Source organism: Xenopus tropicalis, chromosome 2 (assembly GCF_000004195.4).
Source record: "Xenopus tropicalis strain Nigerian chromosome 2, UCB_Xtro_10.0, whole genome shotgun sequence".
NCBI classification, from domain to species: Eukaryota; Metazoa; Chordata; class Amphibia; order Anura; family Pipidae; genus Xenopus; species Xenopus tropicalis.
The window spans coordinates 36,038,713-36,062,120 of NC_030678.2; the positions used below are offsets into that span (position 1 = coordinate 36,038,713).

The window sequence follows — 23,408 nt, forward strand, 5'->3', positions numbered from 1 at the left end:
ACATTTCACCTAATATGGACATTTCAGTGCACTTGATTTAGAGATATTTTAAGAATTTTATCGTCTGTAGAAAGATCAATTTCCAACAGGCAACAAAACACCTCTGTCACCAAGAACTGACAGATTTCACCAGCTTCTAAAAGAAATGAGCAGAAAAAAAAGAAGTACAGGCATGGATATGCAACATAGTAACAAAACCAAAAAGCCCCATTACCTTCCATCTTTCAGATTATTTACAATAAACCGTGACACTTGACATATACAGTTTGTGGCAAGAAGATTGTTATCCACAAGGAAGTTCAGCTGGGTAGCCAACATAAAAGCTGTAATGGATAAAAAAAAAATTGTAAAAGCAATGAGACAACTTTAACGCTAATGTGTGTCAAATTAAAGATTTTTTATTTATAGCCAGAGAGTTATCATTTATCACAAAACCCACATCACAAAATCCATTTTGCATTTAGCTTGTGTGTATTAACCAGGCAGCAATTTTAAAAGTTGAATCCAAAGAGCAGCCTTTTTATCAGTACCCTGATCATCTTTGGCAGTTGGAGGGATTCTCGAAGTTGCAGATCTTTACTTTGGATAAGGTGACTGCTGCTGCCATTTGTGCTTCACATTTGGCCAACATTTAATTTATCAGCTTTGACCTGACTGCAATCCATTTTATATGGGTTAAATTAGTGTTATTGGGGTCTGATCAAGTTGGCTAGACCACATCATTGATACAAATATACAGCATGTGAAATACAGCAAACTCAGAAGTTTTACAACTATTTTCATGCAAGGTCATTGTCAGACCAAGCAATTAGCAACCCTAAAGAGTTAAAATACTAGTCCACTTTTAAGTTAACTGTTGATATGTTAAAAGTATAATTTTTGATTTCCCATTATGCTTTAAACTTTCAGAAAGGGATCTCTGCCCCCGGCAGACAAACTCTTGATTTTACTAATAATTCTCTCTATACAGGTTTTCTCCCCTATTTATCTTCTAGTTTTGCCTTAAACCACTACCTGGTTGATAGCGTAAACTGGACCCTAGCAACCAGATATCTACATTGTGCTACAAGCTTGCTAACACTTTAAGCAAAAGAATTAAATGAATGTAATGTACTTCATAAAACTTCACAAAACATCAGGGCTGTGGAGTCGGAGTCGAGGAGTCGGAGGCAATTTAGGGTACCTGGAGTCGGAGTCCTACTAAATTTAAATTTGAATTAAAAAAAAAATAAAGCAAGTTTAAATGTCCCAATTCACAAACAGTCATAATTAATTACTTCTCTGCTATAAGAATAAAGCCCAATGCACGCAGTGCATAAACAAACACGTTGAGTGACCATGAAGCTTTTCATTGACTGTATGCTTCACTCAATGGGACGTAACGCACAGTTACGGTGCGGCAGCTCCACTGCGTCGTGTTCCTCTGTTACAGGGAACACAATGCCCACTGGGAACCCAGCCTAACTCTCACTGATAACTAATTAAGTAAAAAAAAATTGCAGGACTAGAAATACTTGTATACGTGAAGGGAATGGATAGTCAATAGTTTAAAGGAACAGTAACACCAAAAAATTAAAGTGTTTTAAAGTAATTGAAATATAATGTACTGTTGCCCTGCACTGGTACAGCTGGGGTGTTTGCTACAGAAACCCTACTATAGTTTATATAAATACCCCGCTGTGTAGCCCCGGGGGCAGCCATTCCTGCACCGGTACAGCTGGGGTGTTTGCTACAGAAACCCTACTATAGTTTATATAAATACCCCGCTGTGTAGCACCGGGGGCAGCCATTCCTGCACTAGTACAGCTGGGGTGTTTGCTACAGAAACCCTACTATAGTTTATATAAATGCCCCGCTGTGTAGCCCCGGGGGCAGCCATTCCTGCACTGGTACAGCTGGGGTGTTTGCTACAGAAACCCTACTATAGTTTATATAAATACCTCGCTGTGTAGCCCCGGGGGCAGCCATTCAAGCTGGAAAAAAGAAGAAAAGGCACAGGTTACATAGCAGATAACAGATAAGACACCATTGTATTCTACAGGGTTTATCTGTTAGCTGCTATGTAACCTGTGCCTTTTCTTCTTTTGAATTGCTGCCCCTATGGCTACACACCAGGGTTTATATAAACTCTAGTAATGTTTCTGAAGCAAACACAAAAAACTTTTACCAGTGCAGGGCAGCAGTACATTATAGTTTAATTTCTTTGAAATATATACATTTTTTGGTGTTACTGTTCCTTTAAGACTGAAGCTTTAAAAAAAAAAAAAACAAAACTGCTGTAATTCAGCTGTAATGTTAGCTTAAACTTTAAACATCAGTTTAGTTGCGTTTTAAGTGCCCCTGCCCCTTCCTGGATGTATAAAATACATTAGCATATTAAAAGCAGAGGAGTCGGAGTCATGGAGTCGGAAGTTTAAGAAACTGAGGAGTCGGAGTCGAAGAATTTATCTACCGACTCCACAGCCCTGCAAAACATACATGATTCACAGCACAGTGCATATACAGTTACAGTGGCTTGCAAAAGTATCCGGCCCCCTTGAACTGTTCCACATTTTGTCACATTACAGCCACAAACATGAATCTGTATAAACAATGTCTGCAAATGTCTTGGAGGAATGGGGGAAGTGTCATGATTCTAACCCATGCTGTTAGATTATAAACAATCTTAGGGGGATTAACAAATGTAGGCATTTTGCTCTACAACTGCAACTAATAAGTAATTATGCCCTGACTCTAAGTAAATTTATTCACCATCAGGTGATCCATACCTTAGGTATCTTCCCCATGCAGTGTTAATATAAAAATCATGCACATAGGGCAATTTGTGAAGGCAAAGACTTGGGCAAAAAAGGCACAAACTCATCCTTTATTAACCTCTATGAGAATATGATGTGGGATTAAAAGTCTGGTTCAAGTTCTGGCACTTTCATCCAAACCTCCCACAAAACAATCAATGGAAGGTGATTTTTACTCACCCCTAAAGACTCAGGGTATAGTCCAAAATTCAACCACCTATTAGCACACAGACACAGGGCAGCCAGAAGGCACACATGTAAGATGGTGACAAAGCAGAGGCTTTCTGGAGAAGTATGCTAAAACACTATAGGAGCCATGCCTGGATACAAGTGATTTATGTTGGAAGAAACATACCAGTTGCATGCAAATAATTTTTGCAGAATATAAATTTGTTCCCAAAGTCTAAGCCAGGGATCCCCAACCTTTCTTGTGAGCCACAGTCAAATGTAAAAAGACTTTGAGAGCAACTCAAGCATCATAAAAGTTCATGGAGGTGCCAAATAAGGGCAAAGATTGCCTATTGGGTAGCCTCTATGCACACTATCAGCTTACAGGAGGCTTTGGTAGTAAATGTTTTTATTCAACCAAAACTTGCCTCCCAGTCAGGAATTCAAAAATAACTACCTGGTTTGGGTCACTGAGAGCAACATCCAATGGGTTGGGGAGCAACATGTTGCTCACAAGAGCCACTGGTTGGGGATCACTGGTCCAAACTATACAAATGTTAAATATGTTTTTAACTGTGCAGAAATAGATACATTACTAACAAGAAAGGGTATTCAAGCCATCACTCATTAAAAGGCGGTAACGTGGAGGACCATTCCCAGTGTTGATTGAGCGGATATTCTAGAAGAGAAAAAAAATCCAAATAAAAAAATTACTGATCAGACCTGCCCGACAACTGCCTAATAATTTATGGAAATATTATCAATATAAAAGGGGATTCTAAACATTTGGAAAAAGCTTAAATAAGATACATACAATTACTTGCAGAGTTGGCTTGCAAGAAGAATCGCCCCCCAATATAGCCTGAAAAAAAAACAAAAAAAAACCATAAGTCTCTATAATGGTTCCTGCATTAAAATAAATTAATTATGTGTATGAAAATAGTTACAATTTATAGTGGGGTATATTTAAAAAAAACCAGAAAAGATTTGAAGCATTATCTAAATCAGGGATCCTCAAACTATGGCCTGTGGGCCAAATCCGGCCACCCAGGGTAATTCACCCCACCCCCCGCTAAGTCATCACCCCTGGCAGCAGAGGGAGAGGACTCAACGGGGAGAGGGACGGGGGAGCTGAGGGAGGACGGCCGGCGCTGGCAGAGAGAGGACTCAGCGGGGAGTGGGACAGGGGGACCTGGGAAGATGGACGGAGGGGAAGGAGCTGGAAGAGGGAGGACTCAGCAGGCAGAGGGAGGGTACACGGACAGAGTGCGGGAGTGGTGGGGGGTGCTGGAAGAGAATGCAGGAGTGGGCAATAGTTTGCCCGGGGGGGCAGTATAGTACTTTGTACTTGATGCCAACTAAGATATAATCAATCCTTATTGGAGCCAAAACAACCCTATTGGGGTTAATTACTGTTTAAATTATTTTTTGGCAGACTTAAAGGAGAATGCAAGTTAAAATTTAAAAAGCATACTGCCCAATATTCCTCCTATTGTTTAGTAAAAACGCCACACTTTTGGCTCACCTAATCAAATATTTACTCAGTCACACTTACTTCACATTTTCTACAACAGGCAGCCATCTCTAAAAAGGTATTCTCCCTTCCTTTCCCTCCTTGCTTCACACTGCACATGTGTTTCATTCCCTCCCCCCTGCCAGATCCATTTCTGATTGGCTGGTGGGTATGTGTAGCTCAGAACAGGAGACATGATCAAATTACACACATGCTCAGAGAATAGGAAGGCTGCCGCTGGCAGCCTACAGGAAGGGGAGAGAGATTTCAGTGATGTCACTGTAGTCTTCACACTGCTGTAGGCTGCCAGCACCATATCTCAGAGAAGCAAGCAGGGATCTGGGAATTTAGATATGCAGGAAGTACTTAAAAAGAATGCCTTTTTAATTTATATTAACCTTTCATTGTCCTTTAAGGTAGGAGATCCGAATTACAGAAAGACCCCTTATCCGGAAAACCCCAGGTCCCAAGCATTCTGGATAATGGGTCCTATACCTGTACAATGTTATAAGAAATTCAGGAGGAATTTAAAGTAAATATTGGTGCTCTCTAAGCACCTGATAACAGGTACCCATGGTCCACCCCAGTATGCCATCATAAAAACTGCATCCATGCATTAAGGTTTCCATTTCATTTTGATCCAGGGAACCCTTAATTCTAAGTAGTGAAGTGATTGCATTTGTTTTAAGGCCAATAAATGCCGCCTTGCTCAATGCATGTGTGCCCCTAACAGAAATGACTTTTAAATAAACGAGGTTTTGTAGAGTCTCCGAGTTGGCAGATAGTTAATAAATCCCATACTCAGGTAACTGGAGGTAAAGAATTATGTTACAAAACATGTTGGCTGCTGTGTGTTATAATGCAACGGCAGTGCAGCCTTAAAGGAACAGTAACATCAAAAAATTAAAGTGTTTTAAAGTAATTAAAATATAATATGCCGTTGCTCTGCAAAAAACTGGTGTTTTTGCTACAGAAAAGCTACTATATAAATAAGCTGCTGTGTAGCCATGGGGGCAGCCATTCAAGCTGGAAAAAAGGCACAGGTTACATAGCAGATAACTAGTAGATAAGCCCCATATAATGGGGGTTTATCTGTTATCTGCTAAGTAACCTGTGCCTTTTCTCCTTTGAATGGCTGCCCCCATGGCTACACAGCAGCTTACTTATATAAACTATAGTAGTCTTTCTGAGGCAAACACACCAGTTGTAGCAGCAATGCAGGGCAACAGTACATTATATTGTTATTACTTTTATACACTTTTTTTGGTGTAACTGTTCCTTTAATCTACAAGGAGTTTGTATGTTCTCTGTGTGCCCACACATATTCCCTCCAATACACCAAAACCATACAGGTAAAATGAATCAAAATGTGCAATAGGGACCTTAGACTGTAAGCTCCACTGGGGCAGAGATTGATGTATATTCTCTGTATAGCACTGTGGCATATATCAGCACTACATAAAGGGCTACAATTATAGTTACTGGATTTCCTCTATACAGTAGGAAGATTACAACCTTTCCACCCAATTCTAAAATACATTTATTCACATTTCCTAATGCATGGAAGGCCGTTGTTATACCCAAGGTACTGACAGGTTAGTAGTATAGTGGCACTACAGAATTGACCATAGTTACACAGATAAGGACAAGGTATAGCCTCTTCTTGTCTGGGAGATAAAATAATCAACATTTAAACTTCTGCGTAATATTACGGTTGCTGTCACTGGGCCAGTACAGTTCCGCCCTTGCTTACCGAGATAGCCCCCTCGCTGAGGACTGGAAGTGCCATGCTGCTGTTCCCCCGGTAGAAGAGTGCAGCCAAGTCACACTACAGGCTCCTTGTGTGCGCAACACTCTTACCCGCCCGCTTGCCTTCTACCAACACTCAACCTACTGGCGCCAAATTCCACGCACTGGAACGTAGGGACCGGCGACGCGCTTGCATCATCAGCCCTGAGCCGAGAGACAGAAAGAACGTTCGCCCTTGTTTAGTGCTGGCAAATGTTTCCGCGGAATAAGTGCCAATCATACTAATGTAGGTCAATACACCCTTTCAAAAACGAACGTCTCACTTTATGCTATTAAAAACAAATCCCGTATATTTCCTGCCAAAAAGGGCACAGTGACTGGCCTGCCAATAACAAGGATGGCGGCCAAGGTTCACAGTTTAGCGCAATATTATTGGCTGCCTGGGTGACGACATCGTGGCGCCAATACAATCCTGCAATGTTATAAAGAAAGAAGCGCGCGTAAAGCGGTGAGTGAGAGAGTTGTGGGTTTTGAGACCAGCTTAATGTGGAAGAGATCAGTGTGGAGGGTACAAGAACGAACATTTGGTTCATTTCCCTACACTGAATGCGGATATAGTTAGAGCTGTCAACCGGACTTAAGCCAATTGCCTGACACCCCACCTCCCCCGTCAAACTGAATGGCTCTTCACAATCCCACTTCTACGGGTAGACTATTACCATGAGTGTCTCAGGCCCCGCCCCTCCTTATTAGAAAACGCGCTTTTTGGTTGGGTATGGGATGTACGCGGGAATAGTTGATTATACTAGTTCCCTGTGCTGCGTAACATGGCCCTGCACATATAGACTTGTGTATGGATCAACTGTCACTGCTTTATATGTATGTAACACTTGTTTGGCTATGATATGGCAAAACCCAGGCTAGTGATAGGTATAGAGCATGTGTTACATGCGACCTTAATACACAGGAGTGGGCCTCCGCTATATGGGAGGTAGTAATGGAGCTGAGGGTGTAGTTGAACTACAACTGAATAGAGCTTGTGTGGTGCAGATGGAATAATGGACGCCAGAAAGGTTCTTGCTCATGAACTATAGTACAATTTATTGGACAAAGGCACAACTTGGTGCAGCAGGGTATACTCACAGACACAGCAGTATAGAATGTGTGATCACCGTGGAAGATACAAGGGTGACACTTAGGCACAGAATAACCCACTTGGAGGATGCACAGAGGATTAGTTGACACCTGAGATATAGACCTTTCAGAAGGGAGTGTTCCGGCCGACTGTGGTCCAGGGGAGAGCTCCTAACACTGGTACCTGGCGTCTAATAAAACCGGTCCCTAAAGAACGACTACAGAGCCGGGGTAGGCTAAACCCTTTTTACAACTCCTGGTTGGGGCTATTAAACTGCCCTTGCTAAATAGACTGACTACAATCACCTCTCCTAGAGGGTGCTATAATTAAAACTGTCTGCGCTGGCTAGTTCTCATTCACGGGGCCCTGTCCCCGACTTACAATTAAGTAAGTAAGTTCTCCTTACTGGGGCCAATGCCTCAGGCTCAGTGACAGGAGCCTTTAGACACCAACAGCCAAAGAGGAAGACACTTCCTTGTGCAAGACACTATATAGTCTGCACAAGGGGAGTGGTCAACCTTGGCTAAACCTATAGGGGGTAGCCTAATAACTGTAATCTGAGTGTAGAGGGCTCTGCCCTATTACAGCACAGATAAGATATAGATATGGGATAACACCATAGGGAGCTTAACCCTATGGGTTCCTACATGTACAATGCCTCTGATGAGGTAAGCAATTAAAGCTTTGCAGTGTATATATTACAGATACAATAAATCCATATTTAATGCCTTTAGATAACAAGACGATTCCACAAAAGTTTGTTGGTTTCTGAGTTACTTCTTCCAGGAAAACTGCCTTTTAATAGAATGTACTTTCACCCATTACTTACACAAACTATTTATATATATAATATTATTTGCTTCTTTTTGGTCAGTAAGACCTAGTCAAATTTGATATCAGCCTGGTGTTTGTGATGAGTGGATTTACAAAATGCAACCCAAACCCAACTGTATGCCACTATTTAGAATTACCTGAAGAAGACAACTGCTTTTCATATGTATGCCCTTTCTCTGGCTACAATGCTTACAGAAAAAAGGGTTGGATTGATTCTGTGGAGCAAAACTATGGGGTAACCCAAACCTAAGGTTCTGAGAGTCCATGGTATGAAGAAGCCAGTTGTTTACATCTTAAAGGGGACATATAGGATAAGTGGTAAAATGTAATTTTGTAGGCAATTATGAATAATATCCGGTGCTGGTTTCCCTTTGGGCTAAACATTAATCCTATCTGTAACAATGGCCCCTTTATTGGAGCTCCCTATAGATCCTCTCAGGTCCCTGTCTGTGTTTCAAATGAGGGGTGGGCGTGTCCTAACGGTCCCTGCCAGAAGCACAGTAAGAGGGGGAGAGCCAATCACAGCCCTGCAGTCACACAAGCAAAGACAGGCTTCAGTTCCCTATCAGGTCAGCCTAGCTGCTGATTGGTTCCTATCCTACAGTGCAGTGTATGAGGGCCGCCGGCTCCCCAGCTCATCCAGAGAATTCAGCCAGCAGGAAGTGTAACAGATGGGCGGGGCTAGTGGGGTTTGGTGGAATTTCTCAATAAATCAGTCTGAAATACAACTTTTTTAAGCACATTCCTTCTATATCTAGAGGAGTATAATTCTCTGGTACATTCATTATTTTTATAGGATATGTCTCCTTTAAAGAAAATGTAAACTAATTTTACACCTAAGTTCTACGGCAAGATGCATTTTGAGCCCCTGATTTCTGAACCTTCGAAAATATGTCCTGTTTTGTAGGGCCGCTATTCTTCAGCAGCTCACACTGATAACTGTATTGTTTACCTATGGTGTTATATATTCAGGCAGCTGAAGAACAGTTGGTGGTGACGATATTATTTTTAGATGTACATGCCTTTTTCTTTTTATGCAGCCTTTCTTCTCCCTAATGGAACATCCAGTGCAAGAGTGGCAAGATCAAGCCCAAAGCATATGGGCACATCTTACCTCATCTGAGAAAGAGAAGTTTTCTTCTATTGCAGACCTTGATGAGATATTTCAGGCTTGTTTATCACATCTCCAGTAAGTTAATTTTAGTGAGTACCAAGAAGTAATGCAATGCTAACATATATCACACTATGAAATTCAAACCACTCCTAGCTCTATATTCAATGTACATGTCTTTTTATTAAAAGCAGTGTTTTCAGACTTTTAAATACTATAGTACAGGTATGTAACACGTTATTCAGAATGGTTGGGATTTGGGGGTTTTCTGGATAAATGGTCTTTCTATAATTTGGATCTCCATACCTTACAGGAAAAGGAAATGTATTTTGGCATTTTATTCCCAATAGATAAGCCAAAATAGTGCAAGCTAGAACACTATATTTATTCTTATTCAACCCTAGAAGCTCCTTCAGTCCGTTTAAAATAGCAGCTGCCATTTTAGTTTGGTCTCAATAATTTCCGTGCTGCAGCTCTAGCTGCTGGTAGCACAGATTACACAGCAAAGGTGGAAGGCGAGCAAGTTCAGATAGGAGGGGAAGCAGGAGAGAGGAGAGAACTGCGCAGACTCGTGCCATGCCCTGAAGGATTTTTCTGAGGCAGGAAGTCTGATACCGAAGTACATGTGTACACATAAGAAGAAAATAAATCCTGTGTTTCTTTTGATAAAGGACTCTGTGTAGTGTTTCTGTGATTGCTATTATTATAGAAAAAAAGGAAATTAAAAAAATCTGAATTATTTAATTAAAATGGAGTCTGTCACTATGGCAGACGGCCTTTCCTTAATTCTGACCTTTCTGGCTAATGGGTTTCTGGATATTGGATCACATACCTTTACTTGCTTAACAGCGAAGTTCACATTTAAATTTACTTTTAATGTGTTATAAATGTATCTATTAGCAAATTTCAGTTGATCTTCAATTTTTTTTATAGTTTTTGAAAAGTAAATATGCTTTTTTGATCTTGCAAAATAAAATGCTAACTGGTTGTCAGGGTTACTTACCTGACTACTTCAAAAACGGTGCTCTGTAAAACTACATGCACCTCAAATTGCTTCCTACAAAAGTCCTCACTCACTGGAACATTCACTGCAAAATTCCAAACTGTTTTTGGAAGCAAAAGCAGCTCAAGAAGAACAGTTTTTTTTTATGAGCAAACAGCTGTAACAAAAGCCTTATACAGATATCCCCAGCCTTTTTATGTAAAAAGTGTTGGTGAGCCAAACAGGCACAAAAAAGTTCTTTGGAGATGCCAGATATGGGCTTTAATTGGCTATTGGTTGCCCCATGTGAACTGCTGGCTTGCAGGAGGCTCTGCTTGGAGAAAAACTGTGTCTCTGTGCTACCAAAACTTGTTGCCAAGCCAGAAATGTAAAAATGGGCACCTGCTTTGAGGCCACTGGGAGCAACATCAAAGGGGGTGGTGAGCAACATGTTGCTCACGAGCCACTGGTTGGGGATCGCTGGCCTAATATGACGAGGTCTGGATAGATTTTGCTTGCCTGGCCACACAAAAGCACTTGCGGCGTAATGGAATCAGTTCCCACCAACCATATTCCAACATCTATTGGAAAGCCAGGTTTAAGAGTTTTGGTAATGAATAATAAAGGAATAAGCGTTGAGACCCTCTGTCCACAAATACCTTACTTAATTTGTACTCTGGCTCCCAGCTCATTGCAACAGTTGCCTTGCCTTTCTTCCACAGACAGGATGAAGAGCAGCTTATAGAGAGACTTTGCTGCAATGTAACTGTGGCCAAAGACCCTAATGCAGTACAGTTCTTCAAAGAAGAAGGGAACAAGAGGTTTGCTGAAAAGCAGTATGCAACTGCAGCGGGTTTATATTCCAAGGTAAACCTTCAGATTATAAGTACACAATGTGTATTACAAAGGATGTATTACCATTCAAATATTTTTATATTATGTTTTACTTTTTTTCTTATTTTACAGAGTAGATCAATATTTGGGTTCTAAAAGCCTAGTCCATCACCTAGAATTCTCTGTAAAACAGAGATTTCAAAAAAATATTATGTTAATAAAAATATAAATGATGACATTTATGTTTTTATTAAAATAATATTTTTTATAAATCTCTGTTTTCCAGCGTAACTTTTTTTGAGATTTTTTTTTTTATGCTGAATTTGAGAATTCACATTAATCCAAGCGGTGGCAAAACAGTTCACAGGACTACGTGGCAGATTAATCAAAATGTGAGATTAAAGGTCACCACAGAAAAATTCACCCAGTTGCTATTTATTCTTGTGGGATTTTTAGAAGTGTATTTATCAAATGGTGAACTCTAACATTCCCCCATTGATAAATATGCTTCTAAAAATCCCATATAAATGAATAAAAAGTGGGTAAACTTTTCTGTGGTGGACTCTCTCTCAATTTGATAAATTTGCCCCAATGTGTTATATAATAGCTTGCTTGCTGTCTTGAATAAATAGAAAAAGTAGCAGTTACTAATGTGATGATTATTTGTTTGTAATGTAACCATTAACATTTTTCAGAAATGAGCATTTGTTTTATTGTAGACGATAGAAGTTGGCATGTTCCAACCGAACCGTACTGTGCTGCAACATGATGTTACACCCACATTACTTTTGCACAGCCGTGCACACAAAGCTAACTCAGTGCCTGAATAAGCCACGGGCATTGTTATGTTGATGAAGATATATGGGCCAAAATGCAGGCTATCCGATAGTTCAGGATAATTGGCCCAGTATTTGTGCAGTTATCAGTTATAGCCATACACTTTTAGCAGTGTCTCTGCAGCAAGGGTGCTACATAAAGGTTAGAAGCACACTCTTATGAGGAAAAGAATTTAAACATACTTTGAGCAGGGAAAGGTTTATCCTGTTCAGCGATAGGTGACCCTAGTTTTCTTCTTGCCAAAATTTCACAAGGCGCCCAGCATAGTAAAGTGAATTCACCAATATGTGTTTCCTTTAAGATAGGAAATACTTATATGATGTATGTGTTTTGCTAAATGTTAAGATGGGCACTCTTATAATAGAATAAACTGCCTTTAGGTGGAAGAATCACATCTGCCTTTAGGTGGAAGAATCTTTTGCAATATACTTGCTGGGATCTGCATTAAGGCAGGCATCAAGACATTTACTACTCCCAGGATGCATACTATGATAAAACATCTAAATCTGAAAACATTCAGTTTGCAAGATAAATCATTTGCTACAAAAGTATATGTTTTACATACAATTTTTTAATGTGAAATTGTCTATTGCAGGCAATCTCCCATGCCAAATCTGGTTCTGAAGCATTGGCAGTATGCTTTGCAAACAGATCAGCAGCTCTGTTTTACCTTGGTCAGTATTCAGTAAGTATTACTTCATTTTTGCCTTTGAGGGATCCGAAGGGCAGATGTATTACATACTTCCTAACTGCATCTCTTGAACTGTTCTTAAATATCTTAAAATGTATATCCATTCCCAAGTACATCCCCTCTGGGAAGAGATTGACAGCAACTAAAGCGAAATCTTTAATCCTGTGTTACCCTAAATGTTAAATTTATTGGATTAGAAACCCAAGCAATTGGGTCACTAGATGCTCACAGTATGTGATTACACTAGGCTGCAGAAATTTGCTTCTAAAAATAGGTTTACTATAGCACTAAAGGGTTAATGGAAATGTAACAGCTATTTATAGGGGCAGATATATGAATATATTGTTATACCTTCCCTAGCTTGTTGCAGAAGATGACTATGCATGTAGCAGCTGAGAATGTATAGTTACGGGACTGCAGTTCTGAATTTACAATAAAGAGTCAATTGCCTGTCATAGACAATTAGTTTGCCATTTCTTTTTATAATGATAATGTTGTCATTCAGGTGAGTTTGACACAAGGTGATTATGAGCACTTTGTTGGCCAGTCAGTTAATATCTCAATAGGCAAAGCTCTCAAAATTGCCCTGTTTGTTATTGCCTTTTCCCCTAAAAAACTAACAACCACACGTCAAGAGAAGGGGGTTTGGTAAGGGTAAGTTAGACCGATTTGGCAGCTAATCGGCAGAATAGGAGAAGTAAAAACAGATAGTTTTAAAGTGAGGAAGCACTGGAGATTTATTTTCTGAAAACAGTGGAAAGTGGATGACAAAACTAGTTTGCAGCACTACAAAAAAATAGCATAAAAAAATAAGAAGGTGGAAAACACAAGAGAGAAAAAATATATAATAAGTTATATAATTAAATATAAAAAACAGTGGTAATATTTTATAGATTTATTGTCTATTGAATAAATGGATAGGTCTCAATTGCTTGTTACTGTATTACAAAAGCTGCAATAGAGGAAGGCAGTATAAGACAAAGAGATGAGCTCCGTGCAGCTTACATGTTTGGTACCCATGTGTTATATCAGTTATGCAGGACAGTAATGCAGGCAGGCTGTTAACACTTACCCATCTTTATTTCTTACACACACACAGAGACTAGCTTGCCGGTCTCCTCCTACTATTTTACAAGGCTGCAACATTTTAACATCCTTCAAAAGCATATAACATTTATAAAAGCAGCTGCCAGTTCAAACAGTGTGCATTATATATATACAGGTATAGGGCCCGTTATCCATAATGCTCGGGACCAAGGGTATTCCGGATAAGGGGTCTTTCCATATTTTGGATCTCCATACCTTAAGTCTACTAAAAAATCAGTAAAACATTAATTAAACCCAAGAGGATGGTTTTGCCTCCAATAAGGATTATTTATATCTTAGTTGGGATCAATTACAAGGTACTGTTTTATTACTACAGAGAAAAAAGAAAATCAGTTTTAAAATTCTGAATTATTTGATTAAAATGGAGTCTATGGGAGACGGGCTTTCCGTAATTCGGAGCTTTCTGGATAATGGGTTTCCGGATAAGGGATCCCATACCTGTACAAGTATGGGACCTGTTATCCAGAATGCTTGGGACCTGGGGTTTTCTGGGTAAGGGATCTTTCTGTAATTTGGATCTCCATAATTTAAGTCTGCTAAAAAAACATTTAAATACTGAATAAACCCAACATGCTTGTTTTGCCTCCAATAAGGATTAATCTTTGTTGGAATCAAGTACAAGGTACTGTTTTATAATTGCAGAGAAAAAGGAAATCATTTTTAAAACTTAGAATTATAATGGAGTCTATAGGAGATGGGCTTTCCATAATTCAGAACTTTCTGGATAACAGGTTTCCGAATAAGGGGTCCAATACCTGTACTGTCAGTCAGTTTGTGTATGTGAATGGCAGCATATTTTTGGCCTCCAGCAAATCCATTTCCATTTGCCATCCCAACTCCACAACTTTTTGTAAAGTAACTGTATCTGGTTCCATAAGCAACATCTTTTGTAGTTTTTTTCATTAAGTTGGTCTGTAATCATTTCATCTTGCAAGGGCCCAGATTTGCAGGGGGACTGCTAGGTGTCGTACCTCAGCAACATAATGACGTATAAGTTCCCTTTCAGCCTGACAGCACTTGAAAAACCTAACTCTGGCCACAAAAGCATTTGGGGCAGGTTTAAAATAATTGTACAGTGCCTGTACTGCAGCAGTGTATGAGGAATCTGCTCCTAGAGTTGTGAAAATGTGATATGCCTTAGAGCACAGGGAGTTAAGTAGCAGGGCCCTTTTCCTCTCAGGGGAGGTCCCATCCAGGCCAGATGCCAGTAAGTAGATAGAAAACTGTTCATACCAGAGATCCCAAGGTGCTCCAGGGTTCTGCATTTTTTAGGGGGTTACATAGAGGGTTGAGTTGTCTTCGTCGCCAGTGTTATATCAGTGATGCATTACTGTAATGCAGACAGACTATTGACAGTTGACCATCTTTATTCCTTACGCACACAGAGACTAGATTCTCAGTATCCTACCACTGTTTACCAAGGCTGCAACATTCTAACATCCTTCAAAAGCATTTAACTTTATAAAACATAACACAGCTTGTGCAAATTCATAACACCTTATCTATATGAAATCCCTTGTTGTCTGTGTGACTGTGGAAAACTGTTTCCTTGTCTCCAGGTATGCCTGGAGGATATTCAGCATGCACAAGACCATGGGTATCCTGAGCGACTAAGGAACAAAATTCTTCAGAGAAAGGCTGAATGCTTTCAGAGACTGAGAAAGCCATCCTCATGTGACCCCAAATTAGAATGTGTTGAGACTGTTAAGCCTAAAAAAGAGCCTCAAACGTCTACTGAAAGACTAAAAGAAATGGCGCTGGACAGGAATCCTCACATAACAAATGCCTCCTGTGCTTTGCACCTTAACTTTGACACTCGCAAAGGACGCCATTTATTGGCATCTCAGAACATTGAGCAAGGGGAGGTCCTAATCTGGGAAGAAGCCTTTGCTAGTGTCATTATTCCAGAGAGAAAACAATGGAGAAAGGAAATAAAATGGGATACCAGAATTACAGCTTGTGATCATTACTGTCACTACTGCTTGAATAGAGTCATAGCTTCCCTGCCCTGTCAGTATTGCAGTTTTGCCAGATACTGTAGTCAGGAGTGTATGGATAAGGCCTGGAGAAGTTACCACTATATCGAGTGTTCAATGGGTGACCTGTTACTTGCTCTGGGGATGTTTTGCCACACAGCACTTAGGGCAGTTCTTGTAGCAGGCTGCAGGCTCTTTTCTCAGTCGTTAGAGCAGACTGGGTCTGCAGATGCCACTGATAAAACTAAAGTCTGCAATAGCAAAAATACCTATCATGAAAAGTATTGCAGTTCCTACCAGTCTGTAGTCAATCTACTCCCGCACACTGAAAATCACCCGGCTGAGAGAAAGTTTCTCTGTGGACTCACTGCTGCAGCTTTGTACAAAAAACTGTGCTTGATAATGGCAAAGGATTTGGTGAGTTCCACATCACAGACAGAGAAATCCTTGACAAAAGAGTCCGGTACTATTGAAGACTGGTCCTCTGTGAGGCAATTCCTTGGTCCAACAGTACTCCGTCATATGCTGCAGCTCTATTGTAATGCACAAGCAGTGACAGCGCTCCAAGAGAATGAAGATGGTATATCAATTCATATGGGATAATTTGGTTTTCTATCCACTGTTTTTTCCTTATTAGGGGTTACTTCAATTTGCTAAAACAAATAGGACCAAAAACTTAAAGAGGTCAATTACTCAGCCAGCCAATAACTACCTCATTGACTGTCAACTAAGCAGCTAGACTTTTTAGCCATTGGTAGGCACACACACACATGGTACTGTAAGATAGCAATTGCCTACACAATTCAGTGCCTGTACTTTGTAGTAGTTTACACTGCTTTGTATTCTAGTTGTAGTACAGGTATGGGGCCTGTTATCCAGAATGCTCAGAACCTGGTGCTTTCCAGATAAGGGATCTTTTTGTAATTTGTATCTCCATTTTTAATTGATAAACATGGAGATTTATTCTGCAGAAACCATTACTATATAGAAGCTTTCTCCCTTTGCTTAACATAGCAGCTGCCATTTTAGGTAGCTTTCTGCCTGCAACTGTAGCCGTTAGAGCTGAGATCACACATTTCTAAGGGAGGGGGGAGGGAGTTCTTAGCATTCTAGTTGGAGGGGGAGCATGAGAGGGGAGAGAGAAGAGAACTGCGCAGACTCTGGCCACGGGAATTAAGGATGTTTCTGAGAGAGGAAGTCAGACACTGGAACATCATGTTTACAAAAAAAGACAAGAAATCCTGTGTTTCTTTTGATAGAGGACTCAGTGCAGCATTACTGTAAGTGCTTATGGCTGTATTTACAGTACATAGACCTTTCTGATAAAGCTTACTTAGTTTTTACCTTTCCTTCTCCTTTAAGGATAACAAGTTTCCAGATAACGGATACCATACTTGTACTGGTTTCTTTTCCAATGATCAACAAATACTTGCAACCCAATTGGAAGAGAACCCTTAGAGAACCCCCAAAATATGTATTCCTTGATGTCACCTGAAACAGATGTGTAACTATCTGATGCCATACAGTTTGATTTCAAACTTTATTGAGCATTTACTGAGGATTAATGGTATTTTTGTTTTCAGAGAGCAGTTTGTCGCTTGTGAAGAGCAACAAGAGCATTCGTCTTGCCACTGCAGTATTTCCTGTGCTGAGCCTGCTAAATCATTCCTGTGACCCCAATACCACTGTGTCATTTACGGGAAGGTTCGTTACGGTCAGAGCTAATAGGCCAATTAGGAGAGACGAGGAAGTGACACACTGCTATGGTTAGTAATTTGGGATGCCTGTGGCAGGTGTTCAGGGGCCTGTAGTGGGTGTGACTTTCCATATTACCATCAATAAACAAGGCAATTGCATTAAAAAGTTAAATTCTGGAGTGTTTTATAGACTGCATATAAAAACAAAACACTGACTCTCCTTTAGAAATGCATATAGGTGTGGGTGTAGATGTATTCTTGACTCAGTGGGCTAATACTGTGCAGTTGGATTATGCCCTGTAGTGACGTGAGTTCTTATATTTCATATGTATGTGCAATTTGCATTTGTGAAGTGAACTGTTTATTAGGGAACTATTATATTACAGTACATGAAAAACTACACTACATTCGATACCATATTTTGCTTATGAATTTTCATTGTTTTGACACAGTGATCTACTGTTAACTAGGAAATGGTTAAAACAATTTACCTATACGACAGGTCCCCACAAATTAAGAATGGATGTGGCTGAGAGGCAACAGTTACTGAAGGATCAATATTTTTTTGTGTGCCAGTGTAAAGCATGTACGGAGGAGTTGAAAGGGAAAAAAACTCATGGATTTTTCTGTCCGCTGTGCAAAGCCCAGTTAGAGGTAAATATCTCATGTATTTATTTTTTTTTAATGTTGTGTGCGTGTTTGCCCTTACAAAGATATTCTTGATTTCTGTAGGGTGAGGAGGCATTATACTGTACTGGTGCAAGATGTACTTATACTGCGTCACAGACCCAGTTAACCTCAAGGCTGAATCAGCTTGGGAACCATATTCAAATAGCTAAGGTACAGCTGCAGGACAACAAGACAGGTAAGCTGCAAGGGTGTTTCTGCTGCCTGAGTCAGCCTTAACGCTCTATGGTTAGGGAGAGAACTGTTAATGCATCAGTGCAGTTGTGTTTTCACTAAAAGAGCTACATTTTCTCTTAAAGTTGTTATTGGTAGCTATTTGCTGCCCGTGGTGCCATCTGAGGTTCTGAACTTGCCTTATGCCAGAAAATTATGAAATATGCTTTAGCTGTGGTGGCTGCATCTCTCTGGAAGTTCAGCAGCTTTATGGCAATAAATAACTTTTATTTGCCTCTTTTTGGCCATCCCTTCTCTCTTAGGGCACCATGCAGCATGCTTCTTATGTGCAGAGCTGGGCACAGGAGTGGGGAATGTATGAACAATAGATGATTCCTTCCAGCATTAAGCAAACCTTGGTGCAATGAGCACATTTTAGATTTAATGTTGTGATATACAGCAGCTCTATCATTGAAGTACTTTGAAACATCAGTTGCTTTCTTTGGGCTTTAGTGCAAGTGTACATTTTTGAAAATTGGGATCCCGAGAACCAACTGAGAAATAGCACCCAGTTACAGTTATGTCACTGCACACTTAACTATAAAGCATAAATGCATAAATAGATTTGTTATTCAAAAACATACCTTAGTCCCTGCATTCTGTCTGATCTCTGGGTCAAGGCATTTCAACAGAACTTTTGAGCTTGCCAACCATTCAAGCATGTTTTGTATTTATATATTTATGCAAACTCTTTGTACCATCATACTGTTGATATTCGCACTCATATCATCAGATTGACAATTTAAGCTGTATTGATACCAGTACTTTGTTTATTTATCTAATGTATTAACAGCAAACTCTGCTCCACTGATTATTATTATATATGCCGTAATGAATCCATTTTTAGTCTTTATATAGTTTAGTTAGTTGAACTTCCCATGGTTGCTAAACCATAGCTGCCAGGGCATTGTAATAGTTATAGAGGATCATGTTGGACATCTCCTAACCAAACTAGTTCTCTAGCTGCTTATGCATTTCTATGTTTGCCAACCAAAATTTGTTTTTGGATGCTGGAATTAGTTTCTCAACAGAAGGACATCAATTGTTAGGAAGCAAATGAAATACAGGTATGGGATGCCTTATCCAGAAACCCATTATCCAATTGAGAAGGCCATCACCCGTAAACTCCTTTATAAGTAAATAATTCACATTTTTAAAAAGATTGCCTTTTTCTCTGTAATAATAAAACCATACCATGAACTTGATCCCAGCTGAGCCACAAAAATCATATTGATGATAAAACAATCCTATTGGGATTATTTCATGTTTACATGTTTTTAAGCAGACTTGAAAAATTACTGAAAAATTCCTTATCCAGAAAACCTCAGGTCCCAAGCATTCTGGTGCAGGATCATGTGTCCCACAGGAGCCTTGGCTTTGCTATGTTTTACCGAGTAGCAGTGAAACAAATATATTTTGTGCAATTTAGTGCCATAATATATGTTTGAAATAGTGAGTTGGCTATACTTTCAGAAAATAAAACATTATCCATAGCATCTGGCATTAAAAATAATTTAAACATTTTTGGATTGGTTCAAACTACTGAGTGGTCCGCTTTCTGAAACATAATTAGTGGCACATTGTAGATCATCATATATACTCTTTATTTTGTAGCCCACAAAAGTTCACTTATTTGTGCAGAAAGTATATATTAAGTATATGGAGAGTCTGTTTGTGTCCAAGAAACTCTTTATGACTAAGGTTTTGAGACAGATGTCTTCCTTCATTCAGAGTCTTACTGAAAGGAGGAATAATAGAAAGTTCATTGGGCCTTCAAGAATTGTATACAAACTCAGGAGTCATTCAAGAAGGAACTCTTGAGTGTTACAATGTTATGAAGGAAATTAAAATAACACAGGATTCTAAAGCATGAAGCTCAAGTGGAAATAAAGTGGAAAGAATATATTGGCTCTTATTGTGCAGAGAATAGAGCATTGTGTGGCACAGGTAATATTAGGTTCTTAATACAGTGAAGAGAAGCACTAGATTTCTGAATCAGACGTAGCCTCAAGGAACAGAAGAGAGAATCCTTAAGGAATTCATCATTCTGAAAAATCATACAGACTGTGCTATTCGTCTGTCTATATGCTGAAGCTGAACCGCAGGCCTATTCTATTTTAGTCACAGCCAAATATTACAAGTAAGACTCCCAGTTCTGCCTTCCTACTGAGATATTTAAGACAGTTTTGGGTAGTTGTTAGTAGTACTGGTAATGCATAACCAAATGTTTCAGGAGGTTTCTGATATTTTTTGGTTCTGACATTTTGTCACTGTGCCATTTAACATTTGTTAGGCTTAAAGTTTTTCTAGAGAAATTTTTTAATCTGTAGGGTTGGAACCAGTAGTGGGTGGGGGGGTTTTCCTGTAGTAGCAAAATAGTTATGTGAACTGCATTACTAGTACAATCTTTTTCAAGTAGCTGTAGCAACGGAATTAATGCCCAACATCACCCTTTTAAAGCATATTCTTTTCAGGGATGCCACACTTTTTTTAGATTGTTCCATTGCATTGCACTTATTAAAACACCAGTGATCCTATAACCCATATGCCTCTCACTACCAACTTGCTAGTGGGTAAGGATTAAGAAAAATATTCTGTATACAATAAACTTTCAAAATAGTATTCTTCTGTAGATTTCCTCTTGGGCAGCCAACCACAGTCCCCATTTAACCTTAAAATATTAACTAAGCTCCAAAATAACACATTTCTCCTAATAAAGATGTTCTCATTGGGGTAGACAGAGTAGGGGACCCAGATCATGCAGTTCTTTTTATGCTATTGTCTCTGATGTTATATAGTCTAATGTTAGGCCGTATTATGGAGTTAGAGGGACATAGTTAGCTGTACACACAGAGGCATATTTATCATAATGTGTAAGCCAACATCACCGGTGATGTTGCCTATAGCAACCAATCAGCAATAAGATTTAAATAGTCACCTACAATTTAATAAAACAAAAGTAAAGGTCTGATTTGTTGCCAGGATTCGGTTTGGGATTTGGCCAAGATTCTGCCTTTTTTAGCAGGATTTGGATTCGACCGAATCCATGCTCCTGGCCCAACTGAATCTGAATCCTTTGTGACAACGGAAGTTGAATTTTTTTTGCCATGTGCTGCATGCGAGGCAGTCTTTAACCCTTCTGTATTCTAATTTATATATGCAAATTAGGGTTCGGTTCAGATTAGGAGTCTTTTACGAAGGTTTCTGAGTTCGGCCGGATTCGAAAATAGTGGATTCAGTGCATCCCTAACTAAAATACAGGGCAAGAGTTTGCTCTGTAACTTAGTTCAAGTGACCATATCATTTTGCTTTTTAGGGAAAAATAATTTGCTGTAACCCCTTAATGATGCTGACGAGAGGAAAGTAGAATTTTCCATAACAGCAGGAATGCAAGTGTGATAAATGTACTGTAATAATGTAGCATATGTGTGAGAAAAGGCCTTGGCAAATTTTAGAAAAATAAGGCTTGTAATAGTTAGGCCTGCATTCAAGATTAAGAATCAATATTATTTAAAAATATAGGTTTTACCCATGTTATCTCTTCTTAAACTCTTATTTTTATAACATATTAACATTTTCATAATTGATATTAAATTATTTCAATACTATTATTTAAATGATTCTATTTGCTGCCTTTGGTAACCTGCTTGCTCTTGTTAGAGCCATTTTCAATCTTTCTGTGAGAAATCATTTAGGAGAATAAACCGTGACTGGTTATCATTGTGTTGTTTCCTGTCAGATAATGCTAAAATGACGTTGATGTCCTGTTTATCAGAAGCGGAGTGTTTTCTCTCCCAGGATCACCTGCTGTTGGGGGAGATCATGGATCATCTGGCTCAGGCTGAAGCTTCTGATGGTAATGTTGTGTTTATGGTGTAACCTGTTGCAATCACTCATTCAGAAAGCTTCCTCAAAAGTTTGCTCAAATTTTTTTTTTTTTTTTGTTTTAGAATTATTAAATCTGAGAAGGCACATCTTATATTTTTTTTTTCATCTCTTTATATTTTGATTTTTGTCTGTGTAGGCAATTGGAAAGCAGCTGCAGGACATCTTAGAAAGAGCATCAGCATAGTTAAAGTCCATTATGGCTCCTCCAGTATGGAACTTGGACATGAACTCTTTAAGCTGGCTCAGATCCTATTTAATGGGTAAGAAAATGGTAGAATATTTTTTGTTGGGTGTGACAGTGACGGTGAATAATAAGTAACTCAATATAATACAATTTTTTTCCCTACTTAGGTTTGAGGTGCCTGATGCAATGAGAACTATCATGGAGGCTCAGAAAGTTCTGTCGATGCACTATGGACCTGATCACAATCTAGTGCAAGAGTTGAAAACTATGGAGGAATGTCTGTTACAGTTCCATGGTTATCCTAGAAAGTAACTAACGTTCCCTTCTCAAACCAAGAGGAATGATATGGAAGAACGTAAGAGGAGGACCTGTTACTGTAAATCAGAGTTTATAGTAGATGCCATAATATTATTTGCTTAACTAGTTTCTGTTTATAAGTTATCCTCCAGCCTTTTGCATCTGTTGCATTAGTGCTCGGGAACTCCCATAACAGTCACAGAGTAATGTATCTGTGTTCCAACTGCTGGGGGACTAAGTCTAACTAATTAGAAGCTTGCTCATTGCACTTTATTTATGATATGCATGTCCCTGTTCTGTCATTATTTTAATAAATATCACAGATGTGAAACTCTGCTCCTTTTTCTGCTAGGGAAGGAATCAGGGGAGAAACCGTTGGTGAGCAGTACGTACAAATGCTTTTTATTTGTTCTGACATAAAGCAGATGAGGAGAGTACCGTAAGGGGCACTGTCACTTTGAAAGGGCACAGCAGAGCAATGAAATGGAATGGAGAGCAAGAAAAAGGGCATGGACGCAGGGTTTAGAACACCAAATAGCACCATCTGTTGGTCATAAATAGTGCTTCTGTCTATGTATGATTTTTCAACTGAGGAAATTAATAAGGCAGCTTCAGTATATATATATATATATTTATATATGAATTGGTGCCAAAAGGGCTGTTTTACATAGATTAAGTTCCCTCCCATGTATTACAATGCAGGGTTCTTA

The 23,408-nt window shown here is 39.3% G+C and overlaps 2 protein-coding genes across 5 annotated transcripts in view; one reads left to right on the top strand and one right to left on the bottom strand.

Moving 5' to 3' along the window:
• Positions 1 to 6,375, bottom strand: part of rpa1 (replication protein A1) — a 37,065-nt gene extending 30,690 nt beyond the window's left edge. The window contains exons 1-4 of the mRNA NM_001015732.1: positions 6,230 to 6,375; positions 3,778 to 3,825; positions 3,564 to 3,642; positions 215 to 323 (exon numbers count right to left, since the gene is read on the bottom strand). Of these exons, the coding sequence (NP_001015732.1) occupies positions 215 to 323; positions 3,564 to 3,642; positions 3,778 to 3,825; positions 6,230 to 6,265 (272 nt within the window). The 5' untranslated portion in view covers positions 6,266 to 6,375. The remainder of the gene's footprint in view (positions 1 to 214; positions 324 to 3,563; positions 3,643 to 3,777; positions 3,826 to 6,229) is intronic.
• Positions 6,376 to 6,539: 164 nt separating this feature from the next.
• Positions 6,540 to 23,029, top strand: smyd4 (SET and MYND domain containing 4). Of its 4 annotated transcripts, none has more exons than XM_012957238.3 (11): positions 6,540 to 6,733; positions 9,235 to 9,383; positions 11,010 to 11,154; positions 12,554 to 12,643; positions 15,316 to 16,312; positions 17,316 to 17,498; positions 17,932 to 18,083; positions 18,162 to 18,294; positions 22,069 to 22,185; positions 22,354 to 22,477; positions 22,569 to 23,029. In XM_012957238.3, exons 2-11 carry the CDS (start codon positions 9,250 to 9,252, stop codon positions 22,711 to 22,713), a joined length of 2,220 nt encoding a protein of 739 aa, XP_012812692.1. In that variant the 5' UTR covers positions 6,540 to 6,733; positions 9,235 to 9,249; the 3' UTR covers positions 22,714 to 23,029.
• Positions 23,030 to 23,408: the final 379 nt, after the last annotated feature.

Bases quoted from the DNA above. Each gene is read 5' to 3' on its own strand.
- smyd4 (XM_012957236.3), top strand. From the start codon at position 7,006: ATGTACGCGGGAATAGTTGATTATACTAGTTCCCTGTGCTGCGTAACA. The intron at 12,644-15,315 runs GTAAGTATTACT...CCTTGTCTCCAG, and splicing joins TTTACCTTGGTCAGTATTCA to GTATGCCTGGAGGATATTCA. The intron at 22,186-22,353 runs GTAATGTTGTGT...TTGTCTGTGTAG, and splicing joins TCAGGCTGAAGCTTCTGATG to GCAATTGGAAAGCAGCTGCA.